The sequence below is a fragment of the Astatotilapia calliptera genome, chromosome 7 (assembly GCF_964374335.1).
Source record: "Astatotilapia calliptera chromosome 7, fAstCal68.1, whole genome shotgun sequence".
Taxonomy (NCBI): domain Eukaryota; kingdom Metazoa; phylum Chordata; class Actinopteri; order Cichliformes; family Cichlidae; genus Astatotilapia; species Astatotilapia calliptera.
The window spans coordinates 62,018,846-62,038,224 of NC_137428.1; the positions used below are offsets into that span (position 1 = coordinate 62,018,846).

At 39.1% G+C, this 19,379-nt stretch overlaps 1 protein-coding gene across 1 annotated transcript; it reads right to left on the reverse strand.

The window, feature by feature from the left end:
* Positions 1-7,475: 7,475 nt before the first annotated feature.
* Positions 7,476-13,349, reverse strand: LOC113021562 (uncharacterized). The gene is made up of 5 exons (XM_080303307.1): positions 13,272-13,349; positions 11,037-11,201; positions 9,709-9,867; positions 9,041-9,157; positions 7,476-8,552 (listed from the first exon to the last, which is right to left on the reverse strand). The coding sequence occupies exons 1-5, from the start codon at positions 13,347-13,349 to the stop codon at positions 7,476-7,478; spliced, it is 1,596 nt and encodes a 531-aa protein (XP_080159433.1).
* Between the last annotated feature and the right edge of the window lie 6,030 nt (positions 13,350-19,379).

The window sequence follows — 19,379 nt, forward strand, 5'->3', positions numbered from 1 at the left end:
TACCTGCAGCTTACTGGGGCTTTTCAATGCTTAACAGTGATTGCCTATTTAACTCTGTCTATGGCCTCCTTGAGCCATATTGCTACCTTGGTGCAAACACAGTTTACTTTCGAGCATTTTCAGAAACCAGGAACCTTTCAAAAAGCTAATACACTGTGCTGTCAATTTAAAAAAAAAATGGCACAGGAAAGGTTAAATAATTTACGCTCTGTACCAAACATTGATGAGCATTTTAACAGACTGAGTGGTACAATGCAGACGTTGATTACAAAGGCTCAGATAAAGGAAGATGGTCACCTTAAGGAGATAAGGAGCCTTCGTGCTGAGGTGCGCGAGGTCAAAAGTAAGGTAGATAAAGTCATGCAGGAGAACGCAAAGCTTAGAAAAGACAATGCAGAACTCAAGGAAACTGTGGAGACCCATAAGATAAGACATAAGATTTTCTGGAGGACAGAGTTTGTTTAGATCTCCTCAAGATGTTGAAGATTCTCGGAAAAGTGGATGTAGGAGGTGAGCTGGCTTCAAACAAATGATGAATGCTCAGAGATTTGGTGCAGAGTATGCCGTGAAAATCATTTGTTTGAAGCCAGCTCACCTCCTGCAACCACTTTTCCGAGAATCTTCCACATCTTGAGGAGATCTCACCTTATCTTCCTTATCTTGCGTGTTGCAACTTCTTAGCTGGTGCGCGTCTTTTATTTTGACAGCGCATGTGCACCTGCGGACCACTTATGTGCACCCCTGATAATAATCTTGCACTGTAAGAAATGTACATAAAAATTACAGTAAATAACTGCGAAATGGCAACGGTAAATTACCATTAAATCCAAAAAAGTAGATAATTGTAATAATTATGTTGAATCACTGTAAATTGAAAAATGGTAAATTGCTTTAATTTTTGCACTGCTAAAATGTTTAAAGTACAATAATGTACAGTAATATGGCCCATTGTCTTTGAAAACAAGAAAAATTTGTAACATTATTTACAATTAATCACCCTATAACTTACGTAATAATTCTGTATGCATAACAGTCTTTTCTGCTATTATCATTTGAATTTACAATCTACAACTGTATATTAATCACCAAAAACATACCGTACTTTTAATTGTACCAAAATGTCAAAACATTGTTAGAATTATTGTGAAAACTACAGTAAAAAATAAATAAATAAAGGCAATCCAGCTGCTTAATAAAACAGTATATCTTAGTAGTAAATATGGTCAGTTACTGCAAATAAAAAATAAGTACATACTTTTTAGTTCTACAGTATCACCTAGTATAAAACACAAGTACTCACAATGAAAACTAAAATTCTGGCATAATTAATGGCAAAAGGACATCTTCTACAGTGGCTCCTAGAGACAAAGCACATGCAAACTCCAAAACACGTATAAATTCCGAAGCACGTACAAACTGCAAAATATGTTCTTTGGAATTTGTACGTGCTTTGCAGTTTGTACGTGCTTCAGAATTTGTATGCGTTTTTGAGTTTGTACATGCTTTGCAGTTTGTACGTGCTTCAGAATTTTTACGTGCTTCGGAATTTATACCTGCTTCGGAGTTGTGTTGTTAACATGTTTAATGTTATGTATTTTCTTCTATTTAATCTCAAAAAGCGCCTAAAACAGTCAGTGATCACTGTTGACCTCCCTCAGCTTTTATTACCGCTAATCATTTATTTAAGGCTCAGTTTTTAAAACCTTAGGATGTAACTACAGCCCATCCCATGCAGCAGTGTATGAATGACTAACCTTGTATTGTGGATACAATACTTCATTTATGCTGGAAGTGATAACAGAGCTGTACGTTTTAATTTGTTTCCAAAACCCAGCAGTCAGGACATGCTATATTGTATTTAGATAGAAGCTAGCGAGCTAACTCCCTGCTAACTTCTAACTCCGTTAAATGTCATAAATTCCGTTTTCATGGATGCCTGGATGTAGAGCAGAACGCTGATCATTTTATTAAAGATGAAAGACTTTAGACAGTTTTTCAACTCTCAGTAATGCCATAGTGATCGTTTGATATATGGACCTGCAGCGGATTTTAGGTCCAGACACGGCTAGTGACGTCAGACTGAACAACCGGATACCTTTCTAATGTGACGTTGTTGTCCCTGGCTCTCTTTCTCTCTCTCTCCCTCCTGCTCTGTTCCTGTGCTACTGAGTGTAACTACCGACCCTCCCCCCCTGCCCAGCGCAAAGCACAAGGCTCGCATGCTGAGTGAAGGGGGAAAAAGTGCGAGAGTACGGAGCCCCCCAGGGGACATGGGAGAAAAAAAAATTAGGGAGAAAAAAAAAAATTAAGACGGACTTTTGCGAGATCTCGCAAAAGTATTGCGAGCGCTTGCAAAAGTATTGCGAGATCTCGCAAAAGTATTGCGAGCGCTCGCAATAAGTATTGCGAGATCTCGCAAAAGTATTGCGAGCGCTCGCAATAAGTATTGCGAGATTTCGCAAAAGTCTGTACCATAGACCTCCAAATCAGCACTGAAACCTTAGAAACAACCACAGCGATGGAGGACACACACCCATTTGAGCGATTCATAGATTTTTACTTTGAGCTTGGACTAAACTATAAAGACATTAAAACTGTGCTTTGCATTATATACAGTTTTCATATAAGCGAAAGACATCTGAAGAGAGTTCTTAGCGCAAGGGGACACACTCGCCACAAAGCGTACTCTGACCTGGCCGTCTTGGTTGAATTTATAGACAACCAATTGCAGTACTCTGGGCAGCTTCACGGATACCGATGGATGTACGCTAAATGCAGGGAACATGGACTACGCGTGAGGAAAGAGGATGTGCGCTTGGTTTTGAAGGAGCTGGATCCCCGAGGCGTCGCACTGAGGCAAGCAAGACGTTTCAGGCGGAGGAACTATTTTTCAAAAGGGCCGGATTTCATCTGGCACATGGACTCCTACGACAAACTGAAGCCATATGGCATCTGTATCAATGGTAGTATTGACGGTTTCTCGAGAAAAATAATCTGGCTTAATGCATACACAACAAATAGTAATCCGAAAGTGATCGGGGGGTATTACATAGAAGCGGTGCAGCGTTTAAAGGGCTGCCCTAGAGTTGTGAGGGGCGATCTTGGAACTGAAAATGGCCATGTTAGAGGCTTTCAGCGTTTCCTTGTGCCCGTGGCTCCTAACGACACCCCTGAGAGTTACTTGGAGGGAGCAAGTACCGCCAATCAAAGGATTGAATACTGGTGGCGTTTTCTTCGCAGCCAGTGTCTGGAGTTCTGGTTATCCTTATTTGCAGACATCAGAGACAACGGGTACTTTGATGGTGGGTTTCTGGACAAAAACCTCCTTCAGTTTTGTTGCATGGGACTCATCCAGGTGAGTTAATAAAATATGTTTTGTTGCGTGCCTGGATGCATGCGTGTGTGAGTGAGAGATAAAGGAAACTGAGGAAGTGAAACGTGTCCTGTACTCGTTTGTGGTGTTCCCATTATCACAAATGTGGAAGCCAACTGCTCAGCCTCTGTGTGGTGGTGGTGGTGGAGGACCCCCATCTTTTTTTTCGGGCCTCCACTTTTTTTCTAGTGGCCATAACGGGTCACATTTGAGCATACAGAGTAAGCAAATATGTACTTGTAATGTGCTCAGATAATTTTAATAAGTGCTTACAGAAAGACAATTAATGTAGCCTCTAACTGCAATTGATTTACATCGGACAAACAGACCAAGCACTATGGCTCATAATACAATTACACCTCACCTGTTTGGACTATATTTTTATATTTCATTTTTACTTGCTGCCAGGAACATTTGGGGCCTGTTGGGTTGCACCTGCGATCACATCACGTCACAAAATAAAATGTATAAAATAAAATATAATAAATAACGTGTTAAATGGGTGGAAATCCCTAGATCAATGTTTAAATTAACACTCACGCATTGACTCTGTCGGCTATTTTTTGCCATGCATGCTCCCTTTCTTTTGCAGCTGAGGCTGTGTTACTTTTTTTCTGCAAAATTTGCATGTTATCGGCATATGCTGCCATCAGAATTTCGGCCTCAAGCGCTGTAAAATACATTGACCGCGCCTTCTTTCCCTCCGTCTCCATGGTGACTCGCTTAATCTGTGCTCCACTAATAAGGGCTTTATGTATCCTCGTGCGCGTGCTTAACTTGGGGTTAAAGCAACTCCGCGTTGATTGAACTAATTGTTATCAGCCTTTCTGAAACCGAATATTCCGAGTTGGACAGTTCGGGGTTACTCAACCCTGAGTATCGTTTTTCACTTCCTGAAATAGGGCCCTGTACCAGGTTTAGGGAATGGAGAGACTTGCAGGAAGAAAGAGACAAGACAGGGAGAAGCGGGTGAGAGGAGCAGGGAGTAAATGAAATCAAAAATTGTGTAAATACTATAATTTAGGTTTAAGCAATCGGCCGCCTTAAGGAAGAGCTCAACAACCAAGACTACAGTAACATCTATGTTGTTTATGTTGACATGGCATATGAAATTTTCTTATCTATAATATTAACTATTTACAATTTGGAATTATTTCGATTGGGATATCAAAATAACTTACAAATACAAAATACAATGATCAGTGACATAAAACAAATTGATTATTATGAGGTGAGTAGATGAGCCAAGCAGGTAGTAATAAGACTAATAGTACTAATGTAAGATATCACAGCATAACAGTAACCGTAGTTAGTGTGTGAAACACTTGTACAGATGACATTAGGTAAAGTACATGATTACAAAAATGCACATGATTGTTTAAAAATAATAAATTGCATAAATCTAATAAACCTTCCTCTCAGTGAGTGAGTTGTCTCATCGTGATTTGCGTATATGTATATACGTACATGCGATCGCATTTCTTAAATTTCTGTATTCTTTTTAACAGGATGAGCTGGATGACACTGCACAGGTTTGGAATACACACTCCATCAGGCCATCAGCAAACATCAATATCCCCAGTGGTCGACCTAATGTAATGTATACATTACCTGAGCTCTACGGGACAAGAGACTTCCTTTGCCCCACTGAAGAAGAACATGTTGAAATGTGTAAAACTGAGTGTGTTTTTCGACTGACCAAACCATGTGACCCCGATGTATATGAACTGTGCAATATCATCATGACTGAGTCCCATCTGACTCCACCAACAGACTCATATCAGGCTGTGAACTTGTACATGCATTTAAGAGAGAACATCATGGCATTAGTGTAAATTGCATACACTGCAGCAGAGAACATTACTCAAAATTGACCTGTGATATGTGCGAAAGCTAACTTCTGGATGTTAAACAGACTGTAAACTGTAAGCTTTCTAGTATACAGTCATTTATGAGAATATCTTATATAGAAATATTTATTGTTGTGTTCCAGGAGGGTCAGTGAACTAAAGTATAAAGGGGAGTCTCTGCCTGTTAATGATATTCTGAGTGTTCTTTAGCACAAAAACACTGTAATGTTCTGTCAAATGTTATCAAGTTCCATGTCTATGTGTATTACTTCGAATTACTTTAACTGTGTATTTGGCTTGATACATGGATCAAAACATAAGACACATCTTAATTTAATGTGTTAGGAGTTTTAATGTACAGTGTTTAATCAGATAATGGTGGTTTATGTTGAGTATTTTGTAATAATTTTTAAATGGTGAGTTGGTTTTTATTTACACCATCTGTATTTGTTAATGATGGGAATGTTTAGTTGTTGATATTGGCTAGAATACTGTTTAAAATCGAAGAGATATGATATTATGCCTTGCTGCTTTATATATATTATAACGCCAACTGTCACATTGGCAGGCTACATGAAATGGTACTAAGGGGCATCATGATCTGAGAGGGGGCACCTTGGCATTTTTCTGAACTCCAGTTTCTCTGGCTAAAAATATAGTTATTTCATGTCATTTTTGCTTCTTTTTTTTTAAACTATTTATTATTCCAGAAGAGCTTTAGTTTTTTAATGTTGGTTAAACAAAACTGAAAAAATAAAGAACTAAATAGAGACCTTTTGAACTCTTAGAATTTCTAATAGATATAAACATTCTTTTTTTGTCACTGAATTTATCTGAAGCTTATTTTATCAGCTGAATAACAAATTCTTTGCACCCACCTGTTCTGTTGATGAACAGCAATTTCATTCGAATGCTATTTTTGCAAAACTCACCACTTCTGAAAGGATGATATGTGTTGTTGAACTACCGGACAAATAAACTGAAATCTAATCAATTTCTAATTATTTTTGGACTATGTAGTACAGACAACTAAAAAATTGCAAATGACAAAAGCATATCGACAACATCTGTGTATTGACTGCCTGTGTTCCCAGGCACTTTAATTTCAGAGAAGGGTAGACAGAAGTGCATAATCTGTCAAAAATGTAGCAATACTTTATAATTAACCATATATACTATTTAATCTAATTAGAAATCCTGGCCTACAATCTTGTTTATCCTAGAAACTGTTAAATCTGATTATCATTGCTTGTTAATTTGTAATTATATAAGACACTATAAAGAATTGTGAATCATCTGTATGTCACATTATGGCAAAGTCCTTTCAAAAAAAAAAAACTTGTGATGGCAATATGATTTTTAACAAAACAACTAGTAAACATTTTGGAAGCTAATCAAGGGAAAATAGGACTTATTGTTACAAGATGATGTTTATAGGCCACATCAGCTTTAAGAATTTGTAAACAGGATCTTATCATTAACTTTCAATAACTTCTTTTGCAACCATAGTGACATTCTTTACTAATATTAATGGACTTTTCACCCTAAAATCAAATTTACCAATTTTTCTGTTCGCTAGCTGTAGTATTCCTTAATCCACATTGTTTTAGTGTGAGTTGCCCAATTTTAGAGATATTGACTGTACAAGCCTACCCCTCTCTTGTTTCACATGGTACTTAATGCTTAGTAGCAATGTCTTTATGTAGACCTTATGTAGCTTCATGTTGTTTTTCAACAAGGAAGAGATCTCTACAGCTAATATCTCCCAAAACTAGGCAACTCACTTCAAAACATTCTAGATGGATAAACAGCAAGCCAATGTGTGTCACTGCAGGGTATGCAGGTGTGTTGAGAGAACGTACCCAAAAGCAGACAAGGAGAGAGAGAGGACAATCAACTTAAAACAAAAGCGAGCCTTTATTCTGGCTGATGGCAAGAGTAAAAGAAAAAAAAATGACAATGTGTACAGCGAATTTTTATGTGATTTGTCCCTCTAACGCTAAACACAAACCTTGTTTTCAACAGAAGTTAAAGATGCGGTCATTTTCAAAGAATTTTAAACAATAAAGAGTCCTTGTGAAATATGACCTAACATACAACTAAACCATCAGAAAATTAAATTTGTGACTGCTTGTTATACGGCTGAATATATCAAATGTTTCAATGACAAAATGAAACAAGACAGAATTTATGAACTCAAGGTCTCATACAAATAAAAATTACAGCTCTAACCATTAGTACACTCATCAAGTTCAAATGATGTCCATTTCAAAGTAATTGCTGGAAAGGATATTGTCGAACTCTGTGCGAAATTCAGGATAAGAACTGTAAGTGCATGGCACTTCAAGGGTAGCTCCACAGGTGTGAGCAACAGGCCTTCTGTTGAGCCCAGTTTCAGCATTAAAGCACACCAAAATTTTGTCAACACATATCACAGAAGATCCTGTGCAGAAGCGCAGGATTTTTTCAGCTTTGGTTTCATCAGCGTTTTTAACATAACGCTGAAGATGGTTAAACGTTGTTTGTTCTCCGTGAGACAGCATGATTTTTGTTGCTTCCAATAGCTGCACTAGTCTTTTGCCTGTGGCCTTCTTTGTCTCATACAGAGATAACACACTTTCCTTGTCTGCCAGTTTCAGCTGCAGATGTGCCATGGGTGTGGAGAAGCAATCCATTATATACTTTGGCTCTTGGAGAATGGCCTTATGAGCCATTGTTTCAATGGCAGGCTGCATGTTGTTCTTAGGTGGTAGGAAGTGGGAACCCATCCTTGTAAAAAGGTCAAGCAGGTCCTCTTCATCATTTTCATCCATTGTGCCTTGGAGCGCCTTCTCAACAGCTGATCTCTCAACAGGAGGGAGATAGTTGAGAAACGATGCAATCAGAATGTCTACATCAACTGAGTCCATTCCGTGGATGCAAGCTAAAATGAAAGCCCTTGACAGCCTCACTGGAAAGACACCATGGTCTAGTAAGCCTTTCACCCATAACTGCCCAACTGCTTGCCATTCAGCCTCACTAAAGTCTGGCCTCAGCCTTGGAACTCGTTCATTTTCACCTTCACACTGTTCCAAAAATTGCTCCCAAAATGCAGTGTAAACCTCCCTTGACACCCCAGCATCATCAACAGCATTTTCATTTACAAAGTTCATCTTTAAAGTCACATTCAGAATGCGACTGTCCATAAATACAGTCAAAAGATCATCAACAACTTTTATCCTGCGAATTGATACATGTAGGGGGCTCTGTGGGTCTCCTGAATTTGATGGGGAAAGTTGGTTGCTTGAATCTAAACGCAAACCTTGTGCGATGAAATTCAGTCCATGGTCCTGAGTAAAAGACAAAACATGCACATTCCATAAGAAATGCAATTGAATTGTACAGATTACACAATATCAATGTTCTGAAAAAGTTTGAACATTTGTACATTCCCAAACCATGGTTGCACTGACAATTTATATATTACATTAACATTGTGGCCTGATGGATGTCCTTGTATGCCTCACAGAAAATTATACAAGTGTTCTTTACAGGTATGAGAAGACGCACTTCTGTGCAAAATAGGTAGAGAACACAATAGTGACACCAAAACAATGTCTCACTGCTGTGTTATGTAAATAATTTTATTTCAAGACTAAATTTCCTGTTTAATCTTATGTTAATGTAAAACACTGTAATTGTCTCTCAACTGACAATATCCTTTTAATTCAAATAGACCCACAAACTGCCATATCCTCAGAAAATAGCATGACATTTTTGGCATCTCTACAGTATGTAAAGGTAGGTGTTTATGGTTGCCTGAATTGATCCATCTTACCTGTGCAATCTGGGGTGCTTCCTCTTGTATTGACTGCATATGGGGTGTGGGCAAGCCATTAGCTGAAGACAATGGTAGCAGGAAACCATCCATAGGTAATCCATTTGTGTCGGCATTCTGAGAAGGAAGTATTGCATTAATTGACAACAGACACCTTAACCCTTCAAGATTAGAAGACTCTTCTTCAATCTTCTAACTTGGCCTATTCTAATTCATGAATGTTCTTAAAAAGTCTGCAAAATATGTCAATAGGTATTAAGAAATAGAACAAAAATACACCACTTTATTTTCAGCCTACATGTCTCACTTACAAGAGTAAAAAGACATATTACAGTGGAATTCCACAGGTTTTTATCAGATCTTGATTTTCTTATTGCTACTTAAAATGTTGTATTATTGCTGCCAAAAAATCAAGTTTTAAACAAACAAGAGATGAATTCTGATTAATAAAAATCGAAAAATTGTTTCACAGTACTGTAAGTTATTTCTTTTAAGATCCAAAAGAATATTACAGAAAATAACACACATGCTTAAATTTTGTCCAAGCAGGAATGCATGATCAGCTTTTTTAAAAGCAGAACTATGCAAGTTACTGAATTTGATTATTAATAAATTTCCATCTTTTGTCACACTTGAACCATATCAACCACAACTGTCCATGGTCTTACCTGTCTGAGATCCTCACTGTTGACATAATTCAGGGTTATCACGACTGTGTCATCACCATCTGCTCTGACAAGATCCTCTTCAGGATTCCATACAACCGTATCCGCTTCGTCTATGTGTGGAAAACGACATTCCAAATCTTCTGGAAGTTTGGCCTGGGACTGTAGTTTGAAGGATTTGTTAGGAACTATACTGGTCAGATCAATAATTTCAGAGCAGTGGTCAGGGAAATCATGATCACTTGAGTCAGTCTGCTGCCGCTGTCCCACGACAGTGTTTTTAATGTCTGTTGGGGTTGAATGCATATGATGGGATTTTCCTGGACTTTGTGTTGTCACTGCCTCACAGAGTGATTTCATTTTTTTTGGATTGGGTTCCATCTGGAAATTGTGAATCTGTGAACCAGAAAACAAACACAAGACACAAACGAAAATAATTCAATTATTTTTTCAGCAGCCAGTCATTTTGTACATGTTAATGAATACAAAGCTGGAAGTCTTTCACAGATGTACCTTACCACACAAGTCAACAACAAATTCCTGGAATAATTTCATCCTACAGAAGTGCAAATATTCGTAGATGTACATAAAGCACTTGAATAACACAACTCTTTATTGCAGTTGCACAGTCAAACCTAGTACAATAGTACAACAAAATTAGAAAATGTCGCATGTTACCACCGAGCACTACTAAACACAACAAAATACAGTAACTTTAAAGTGATCATTATTTTTAATAATAACTTTCTTATTTTAACAAACCTGTTTGCCAGTGTCACTGTCAGATGAATCCCCATGTTCAAGTAGATCTGGTACAAAATCATCTGTCTCACTGTCAAATCCAAGTAATGTCACTGGTGAATCTTCTTCAGTTATGCTGACAGAAAAATCCTCTTCAGATGAGGACTGAACTGTTAACAGTGTTTCATCTTTCGTGCAAATGTAAAATCTCAGGAGCTTCAATTTGGTTTGTTCATAAAGTTTGCCAACAGTGTCATCTAAAGCAATCGGATTTCTTTTAAAATCACTGATTTCAATGACAAAGTCTTCAACTCTCCCTTTTGGCGAGTACCCATCTGGAAAAACAGGTCCTTTCCCATTTCCAAAATCTTAGCTACAGTTGTAGTTTTTTCCACAGTTGCATGTCTTGTTCCTCCACCATTTCTGGTTCTCACTTGACGGTATTCATTACTGCTTAAATGAAGCCATCCGATTTCTATTTTTCTGCAGGTCTTCTCTGCTGCAGTATTTCTCTGTCTTGACATCCCTTCACTTTGCTTTTGGAACACACCTGATGAACCACACAGCACTCCTTTGGTTTTTGATCTTACTTTCCGTGCCGCAATTTTATCTCTTAGGTTCTGCAGAAGAGTCTCTTTATCTGTGCTGTACTTAGTTTGTTGACAGAAGGACTGGACAGCTAGTCTGTCACCATATGTCCTTATGTATTTTGCCATTTGTCCATCAGTCATGACGGACAGCACTGCCTTATCCACCTGCAGACATAAAACATTAGAGAAATGGTATTAATATACTTTTACTCGAGGAAGCCACACTAGCACACATGGAATACTAACTGTATTAGAATAGAGTTCTTAATCACTGTTCATGATCATTATCAAAAGTTACTCTGTCAACTTCTGTCTTATTACTTTACTGTTGCTGTGTTAGTATTAGTATAGTAATAGTAGTAGATATTTATATATGTTGGGAGAAAACCCTGCAAAAATAAACCCAGGAGGAATAGAGACACAATGAGACAAAGTTACTTTTTTATGCTTAACGTGTACACGGGTGAGCTGCTGGAAACAACCCACAACCATGGACAGTGGCTTGGCATTTTTATAGGCACAAATCACAGAGACAGTGAGAACAGGATAAGAAAATAATAAACAGATAAAATAAACAACTCCATATATGGTGCTAGTCTCATCAGCAGAGAGCTGGGAGAGATAAAACAATCTGAAACAATATGTCCCCGAAACAATATGTCTTTGCTGGGAAAGTCTAAAAAGACACTTCTAAACTAATCTAACCACAGACAAAGGGCATCTTTGTACATTTAAAAGAAGGTAAAGAAACATAGAATCATTTTTCCTGTAGCAATATACTACGTTACTAAAAAATATTTTGCTAGTAAGGTATAAGTAAGGTAAGTTCCACCAAGTATTTTGTGCCATGCTGTCCATGTTACCATGGTAATGGGACAGCCAGATAACAACATCCAAATTCATGGGCTGCAACCTCTTTTTTTTTTTTTTAAACTGTATTTATCACATTGTCCAAATTCATGGGCTGCATCCTCCTGAGGACGCTTTTGTAGACCGATTATGTCACAGCGATGCACCGAAGGCTATCCAATTTCGTAGACTCCTTTTTTTTTTATTATTTGCACAGAAATGTACAACAATTCTGGCAATCTCTACAAAGATTCTATTTTAAATTCGTAAACTCCTCCGAATGCAGCAGACAAATGCGTCCTCCTTTTCACCTATTTTTTTTTTAATTATTGAACTTTATTAAGAAACAGTATACAGAACATGTATACAACCAGAACAAAATTAACATATGCCAGGGGGTGTAATACAAAGAATTACATTCACTTTTCACCGAATTTGAAGGATGGGTCCGGTGTGTGCTTCGTGGCCCATATCCCAGAATTCAAAGTGCGGCCCAGCCAAACTCCAGTTTCCGGTAATGGCGGCCGTTAATAAGTTTTAAAATGACCGTTATTAATCTTTCTGGGTCACAAAATTTTTTTAAACACATTTCAGGGGAGAACGTGGGTGTATAAACTTGAAATATCTTCTCGGTTTATCAAGATATCGCATATTTGCAAAAGTGCTTCGACGTTTTCCTTGATGTCTGTTACCCACCAGCTCGATAGGTAGCCGAGAGCTCAAGGGTCACTAAAGCCGCCAAGAACGGCACAACTCGCGGCATATTATTTTCAGATCACCGCGGACTTTAGCTACTCAGGCTAAACTTAATATATAAAACACTTAGACAACCTAAAAATGTTAATGTTTGGCTTTTTTCAGTGTTTCATTTGTTCGTGAGTAAAACGGTTTGGCTGAGATTAAAGTTATTAGATTAAATTCGATAAAATAAAACTTTATTAATCCCCCAGGTGGGTTCCACATTGGTTTTACAGCGCTTAATCAACGTCACACAGAAAACTGATTAAACAGAAGTGCGAGATGGTCGAGAATTTACTCCAGTGTCGTCTTATATTTTAGATAGAAAGGAGCAGACGGACGAGCTTATTACACTCCACCGAGACAGCGGTGACGCTAATCAGAAGGCTAGACCGTCCAATTTCCCCAGCCGTTCTGAGAACCCGGCCCACGTAGACCACGAAGCCCGAGTCCTCGGGAGGATGCAGCCCATGAATTTGGACACGATTTGAAATTTCAAAACATATGTGCACTTAACGAGTTATGTTTAATGAACCTGAACATATTTACAAGAATTAACATTAAAGGCCTGCATATACGACCTCGGTTTTTCAACAAGTTACTCGCCTTTTGAACCACGGTGTTTAATGCTTTGTTGTTTATACGTACTTTGTCTTGTTGCATGTGCATGATGTCGTCGTGTGGGACCTCTCTTGACCGCAAGAAATGTTCTAAATCCTCCTCCATGTCCGCACCGTATGGAGCCCCGTACCGTGGCACCGCACCCTTCAACTGAAACGCTATCAAAAAGGAGCGGGATCTTTTGCGAGATCTCGCAATACTTTTGCGAGATCTCGCAAAAGTCCGTCTTAATTTTTTTTTTTCTCCCTAATTTTTTTTTTTTTCCTCCGTAATTTTTTTTTCTCCCATGTCCCCTGGGGGGCTCCGTACGAGAGAGAGGGTGAGAGAAAGAAAAAAAAAAGCTCCGTTGTTCATGTCAAAGATCCGGCTGTAAGAGCCATTTCGTTCGCGACCAACACTAATACTTTGGAGTGTGTACGTGTTTTTGAGTTTGGACGTATTTTTGAGTTTGTACGTGCTTCTCCAAACTCCAAAACGCACGCACAAACTCCAAAGCACGTACAAACTTGAAAACACATTTAAACTCCAAAAAGTAGTGATGTGCGGATCGATACTGAAATATTGATTCCTCCGATACCAGTCATTTATGTTCTAGAATCGATACTCATATTAAAATATCGATATTTTAGTAATTTAGGGTAAATTTGTAGGTTATCATTAACAGGAACAGAGTGCAAATAAACTATATCATTTGGATTGTCTACATTGGAAGGAACTACTTAGTCTTCCACCTGTCATAGTCATGTGTGACGTACGTTTGTATAAATGTGTCCAGCCCCTTGTTGTGCACACTCACAACAATGGCTGAGCATAAATGGAGTCATGTGCAGACATATTTTACTTCCACAAACGGTTGAGACGTAGTTTGCAATACATGTGGCAAGAAAGGGAGGTGTTGTGGCAACACTACTAACCTCATCAAGCACTTCAGAGTAAATCATATCACAGAACATGACGAGCTTATGTTGAGGTGAACTGAAGAGGAGGAGTGGACAGGGACAGGTGCTGCAAGGGCGAGACAGACATCTCTCACGGAGTCCTTTAGTGCTGCAGGCAGGCAATGTGTTCAAATAGCGCACAACTTCAGGTTTTTTTTTATTTCTATATGATAACTGTGCATTATTAAGCGATAAGAACAAGTAATCCGATGTCCTGTAATCATTATGACCCTATAATTTGAGATACAATTACTGAAATACGTTTTTGTACAAAGTATCGGTATCGGATCAGTATTGTCGATACCACCCTGAATTTTACTTGGGATCGGAAAGGAAATCAGTGGTATCGCACATCACTACCAAAAAGCACGTACAAACTCCAAAACGCATGTATAAATTCTAAAATACCTACAAACTCCAAAGCACGTACAGACTCTAAAAAACACGGACAAATTCCAAACCACGTACAAACTCAAAAACACGTACAAACTCCTAAAAGCACGTACAAACGCCAAAACATCTACAAACTCAAAAGCATGTACAAATTCCAAAACATGTACAAACTCAAAAAACACGTACACACTCCAAAGTATTAGTGATGGGTTGGTCGCAAACGAAATGGCTCTTACGGTGTGTTCACACCGAACGCGATGGACGCGAACAAAACGCCCCAAACGCCCCTAATTTGACGCGTGCACATTCGCACCTCAACGCGTGTCCAAGAAAAATCCATAGTGCGTCAAAATATCATATTTTGATGCGCGTGAACCGGAAATGTGGGAGGAAGTTGTGCCAGACCGGTATCTTTGCAAGATGGCAGCTGTCGAGCTAGCGCTTGAAGAGAGAGTCTCCCTTCTCTATGTACTGTGGAGAGCAGAGCAGCGGCGTTAAAGACGTCTTCGCCATACCTGGGTCCATCAGGTCCTTCAGAGGCGTGAGCAGTTTGGTGAGTTTCACCATTTGCTCCAGGAGCTGCGCCTGGATGACGGCCGATTCCATTTCCTTTCACTCGGCCAGTTTGAGGACCTGCTTTCCCTCGTCGGTCCCAGCATCGCCCGCCTAGACACCAATTACGCTCAATCCCACCTGCAGAGCGCCTGTCCATCTGCCTGAGGTTAGTAAAAGTATCTAATACGGTAGTCCTTTATTGATACCTGTGCTAATATATGCTAAACCATCCATTTATACACTGCTAACATGGATGTGCTATGCTAACAGTGAATGCTCTCGGTGTTTACTGATAGCAAACTGTGGTACGGAGACGACTGTTTATAATATTTCTAGTGATACTCAGAAGGTCTCATCAAATCCCGATTTAATTCAATTTATGCTGTTATCAGTGTTTGCAATGATAGCATGGCTGTGGTGTCACATCAATGTATGCGCTCGGTGTTTGCTGATATCAAACTGTAGCATTAGGACCACTGAGTTAACCTTTGTAGTGATACTCACTCCTTTTTATTTAGACCTGGTTTAATTCGGGGGGTTAGGGGAATCTTACAATGTCACGTGACTGAACCGTTATACCGATTGAAAAAAAAATCAGATGAGGAGGGTATTATTGTTGTCTCAGACAGATTGCTGTGTCTGACTTTGAGTTACTGCAACGGCAGAGGGCAGCAATACTACTTGGAAGCGTGTAATCCACCAAACCAACAAAGAAGAAGATAGCGCCACTTCTAACCTTCCAGACTCAGCTCAGCAAGAGAGCGTCAAGAGCAACCGTCGCAGAACTGTCAACTTTCTATTTCATTGTAAGTGTACCATTAAACATGAAATTCAACTTTAACCATAGTTCGCATGGCCAGTTTTCTTGTTGCGTCGAAAGCATTCCTCAGTCACAGGCTTTGCCTTAAGTTGTATTTAGTTTTCTGGAAAGTTCGTGCTAATGCAGCATGTTTAAGATTTTAGCTAGCTTTACTGCGAAACACACACCAGCTTAATTGACGAGAAACAGCTAAAGACAATGCCACGTTGTGATTTTTGTGGCAAGTCCGTGAGGACACTGAAGGGTTATGTACTTCATTGCAAACTTCATCGAAATGAGCCGCGATGTACATTTAAATGTTTTGGAGCCGACTGCAGGCAGACATTTGTCCAGTATGGGGCTTTCAAGGTGCATTTTTATCGAAAGCACATTTCTCCCACTCCTGTTACCGACAAGATTACGCTTAGCACTTTTAAATGCGCAGTGGCATTGTGTGAATGTCAGTTTACAGACTTAAAAGTTCTAATAGCTCACTTGAAGGACCACATTGAGGAAGGACATGAGGTTACTTGTCCACTAAGAGGGCGCACACGTGTTTTCACAGTCAAATCATATTTTACTGCCCACGTGTCACGGAAACATAAAACCTTTGCAGATGGTCAAGTACAGGGAGGAATGGGAAAAGGAAAACACCTGTCTGGGAAAATGCACGATAACACCTTTAAAGCGCTGCACTGTGTGCCGGTGCACTTTTTCCATAGGCATGCTTCTAGTGGTGGGCACATGAAGAACATGAGGGGCGTGAAACCTCGGGGAACCCTTAACCAAGTTTTTGTCCACCAGGCCATGGCAGAAGCAGATATGGTATGTAAACACTGGTTTGTTTTTTAAACCCTCTGGTTAAGGTTAATATGGGCATGTGCAGTGAATATCAGCGCTATGTGGCCAAAAGTGTGATAATATAATTTATTTTGTGTAATAAACAACTGCAAGGATAGATGATTACAACAAATAGATCACTAATACATAAAAGTAATACATAGATTAATAATGACGATGAGTTATGATGCGTAATCATGGGAGCAAGTGGGTTTACAAACAGGAGCAGCTGATTAGCATTAGAAAAGCTGAAATAATACCTCAACTGAAGCCAATTGTACTAAATGCACTATATGTGCACTGTTACAAGAATATTTTTCATTCTATTGTTTTCTATTAATTTATATAATTTTAAGTTAAGCAGGACAGAGTTCTTTTAAAGAAAAATTTATTTATATTCTCAAAAGTTAAGCATGACAGGCTTCTGTTTAAGAAAGAGACCTGTTTTACTGTGTTAATGTTGTCATTTTAAGATAAAAATAAATGGCTAAATGATCATTTCTTTCCCATATGGTCATATCACAAAGAATATGCATCTGCTTAAATCAAATTCAAGTCAAATGGTTAAAAAATAATTTCACACACAAAAAAAAGAGCTACAAAATTCACCACACTGGGAAGGGTGAACTGGGTTGCCACGAGGTGTCCCTTATTTATTTTTCAGGGAGTTGGCAACCCTAGTCCCAATAGAGGTTGATTCTGAATTATCCGAAGATTTTACAGATCTTTTCCTCAGAAATGTAAGTTTATTCTACTTGAAATTCCAAGGACAGTTTCTGCTACCTGCTTCTACCATTCAGACCATTGTAGAGGAAATACAAAACATACATGAATTGGGTCGGTCATATACATTGGATATCCAATCCAATTTTATTTATAAAGTACTTTAAATTACCCAGCACAGGAACAAAGTGCTGTACAGAAAATAAGTTAAAACAATAGAATAACAGAAAACAGCAAAATAAATAAATAAAACACATAAAACATAAAAATAAAACAGCCCTATATTAAAACAAAAACAAGATAAAACAGCATCGAATCACCTAAAAACAACTAAAATAAAAAGTATAAAACCAACATCTCATGTGGTCATCTCATTGTGGTCAATGGACCCTGCAGGTCCATTGACCACAATGCTCTGACTGACCTGCCTAGGTCGGCTAACACTCTCATCCAGTCCGGCAGTATTTCTGTCAACTTCGGCCTGCTTAACATCCGTTCGCTTACGAGCAAAGGACATCTCATCCAGGATCTCCTAACAGACCGTAAGTTTGACTTTTTCTGCTTGACTGAGACATGGCAACAGCCCAATGACTTTTCGCAACTCAACGACTCCACCCCCCCCGGGGTTTGTTTACACCTGCCAACCTCGCGAGTCCGGTCGTGGTGGTGGCCTCGCGATAATCTATCGCGAGAACTGGAAAGTCTCGCCTCTGTCCGCCCCTACGTACAGCTCCTTTGAATCTGTTGTTTGTCAACTTTCAGGACCTACCCCAACTGTAATAGCTGTCATCTACCGCCCCCCAAAATTTAATTCTGTTTTTATCAGTGACTTTGCCGATCTGCTGACCAATCTAGCTACTGTCTCCCCTAATATAATATTGCTGGGTGACTTTAACGTCCATGTGGATAACTGCGACCATCCTCTTACCAAGGACCTTCTATCCTGCCTTGATAGCTTCAGCCTTAAACAATACATAAACTTCCCTACCCACACTAAGGGCCACACTTTGGACCTAGTCTGCTGTTCTGGACTTACCCCCTCCATCTGTACAGCTGACGAACTGCTAATTTCGGACCATCTACTTCTCTCCTTTAATGTTCACATGACCCTCTCTGTAATTAACAATCCCCGTATTATCCCTTTCCGGAATATCAAGAATATAAATCTTGATATCCTTTCCTCTGCTCTCTCTAGCTGCTTGTCTTCTAACAACTTAGCTACTCAAGAGGACCTGGTACTTTTTTATAATCATAGCCTTAGCAGTATTTTAAATTCCCTGGCTCCACAAAAAACCAGAACTGTACTTTTTTCTCGCTCTGCACCCTGGTACACCCCTGAACTCCGACTACTGAAAGCTAAAGGCCGACAGCTTGAACGTCTCTATAAAAAAACTGGCCTTACTATTCATAAGGATATGTTTAATAACCACGTTCTGTTTTACCAGGAATGTATTAGTCAAACCAAATCTGCTTATTACTCTGCCATTGTCTGCTCAAGTGAGAACTCTACCAAGACCCTTTTCTCACTATTCAACTCTTTTAACAGGCCACCTGATTCTCTGCCTGCTCATCTCTATTCATCTAACTTCTGTGATGCTCTAATGCTATTCTTTATTGATAAAATTCATAAAATACACTTAGACCTGGACCCTAATGCTCAATGTAGCTTCTCTGTCCTAACTTCTCCCCCTTCTCACTTCCTCTCTGTTTTTCAACTTCCATCCTTAGCTGATATTGCTGATCTCATTCATAAATCAAAGCCTTCTACCTGCCAGCTTGATCCTATCCCCACTGTCCTCGTCAAAGCCTGCTTACTCCCTCTCCTTCCCCTCATATCTGCTATTATTCACTCTTCACTCACCACTGGAACTGTTCCTGCTTCCTTCA

Coding starts and splice junctions, on each gene's coding strand:
- LOC113021562 (XM_080303307.1), bottom strand. CDS start 13,349: ATGGAGGAGGATTTAGAACATTTCTTGCGGTCAAGAGAGGTCCCACAC. Junction 11,202..13,271: donor TGCACATGCAACAAGACAAA/GTACGTATAAAC, acceptor TTATGTCTGCAG/GTGGATAAGGCAGTGCTGTC. Junction 9,868..11,036: donor ATAAAATTGCGGCACGGAAA/GTAAGATCAAAA, acceptor TTCAAACTACAG/TCCCAGGCCAAACTTCCAGA.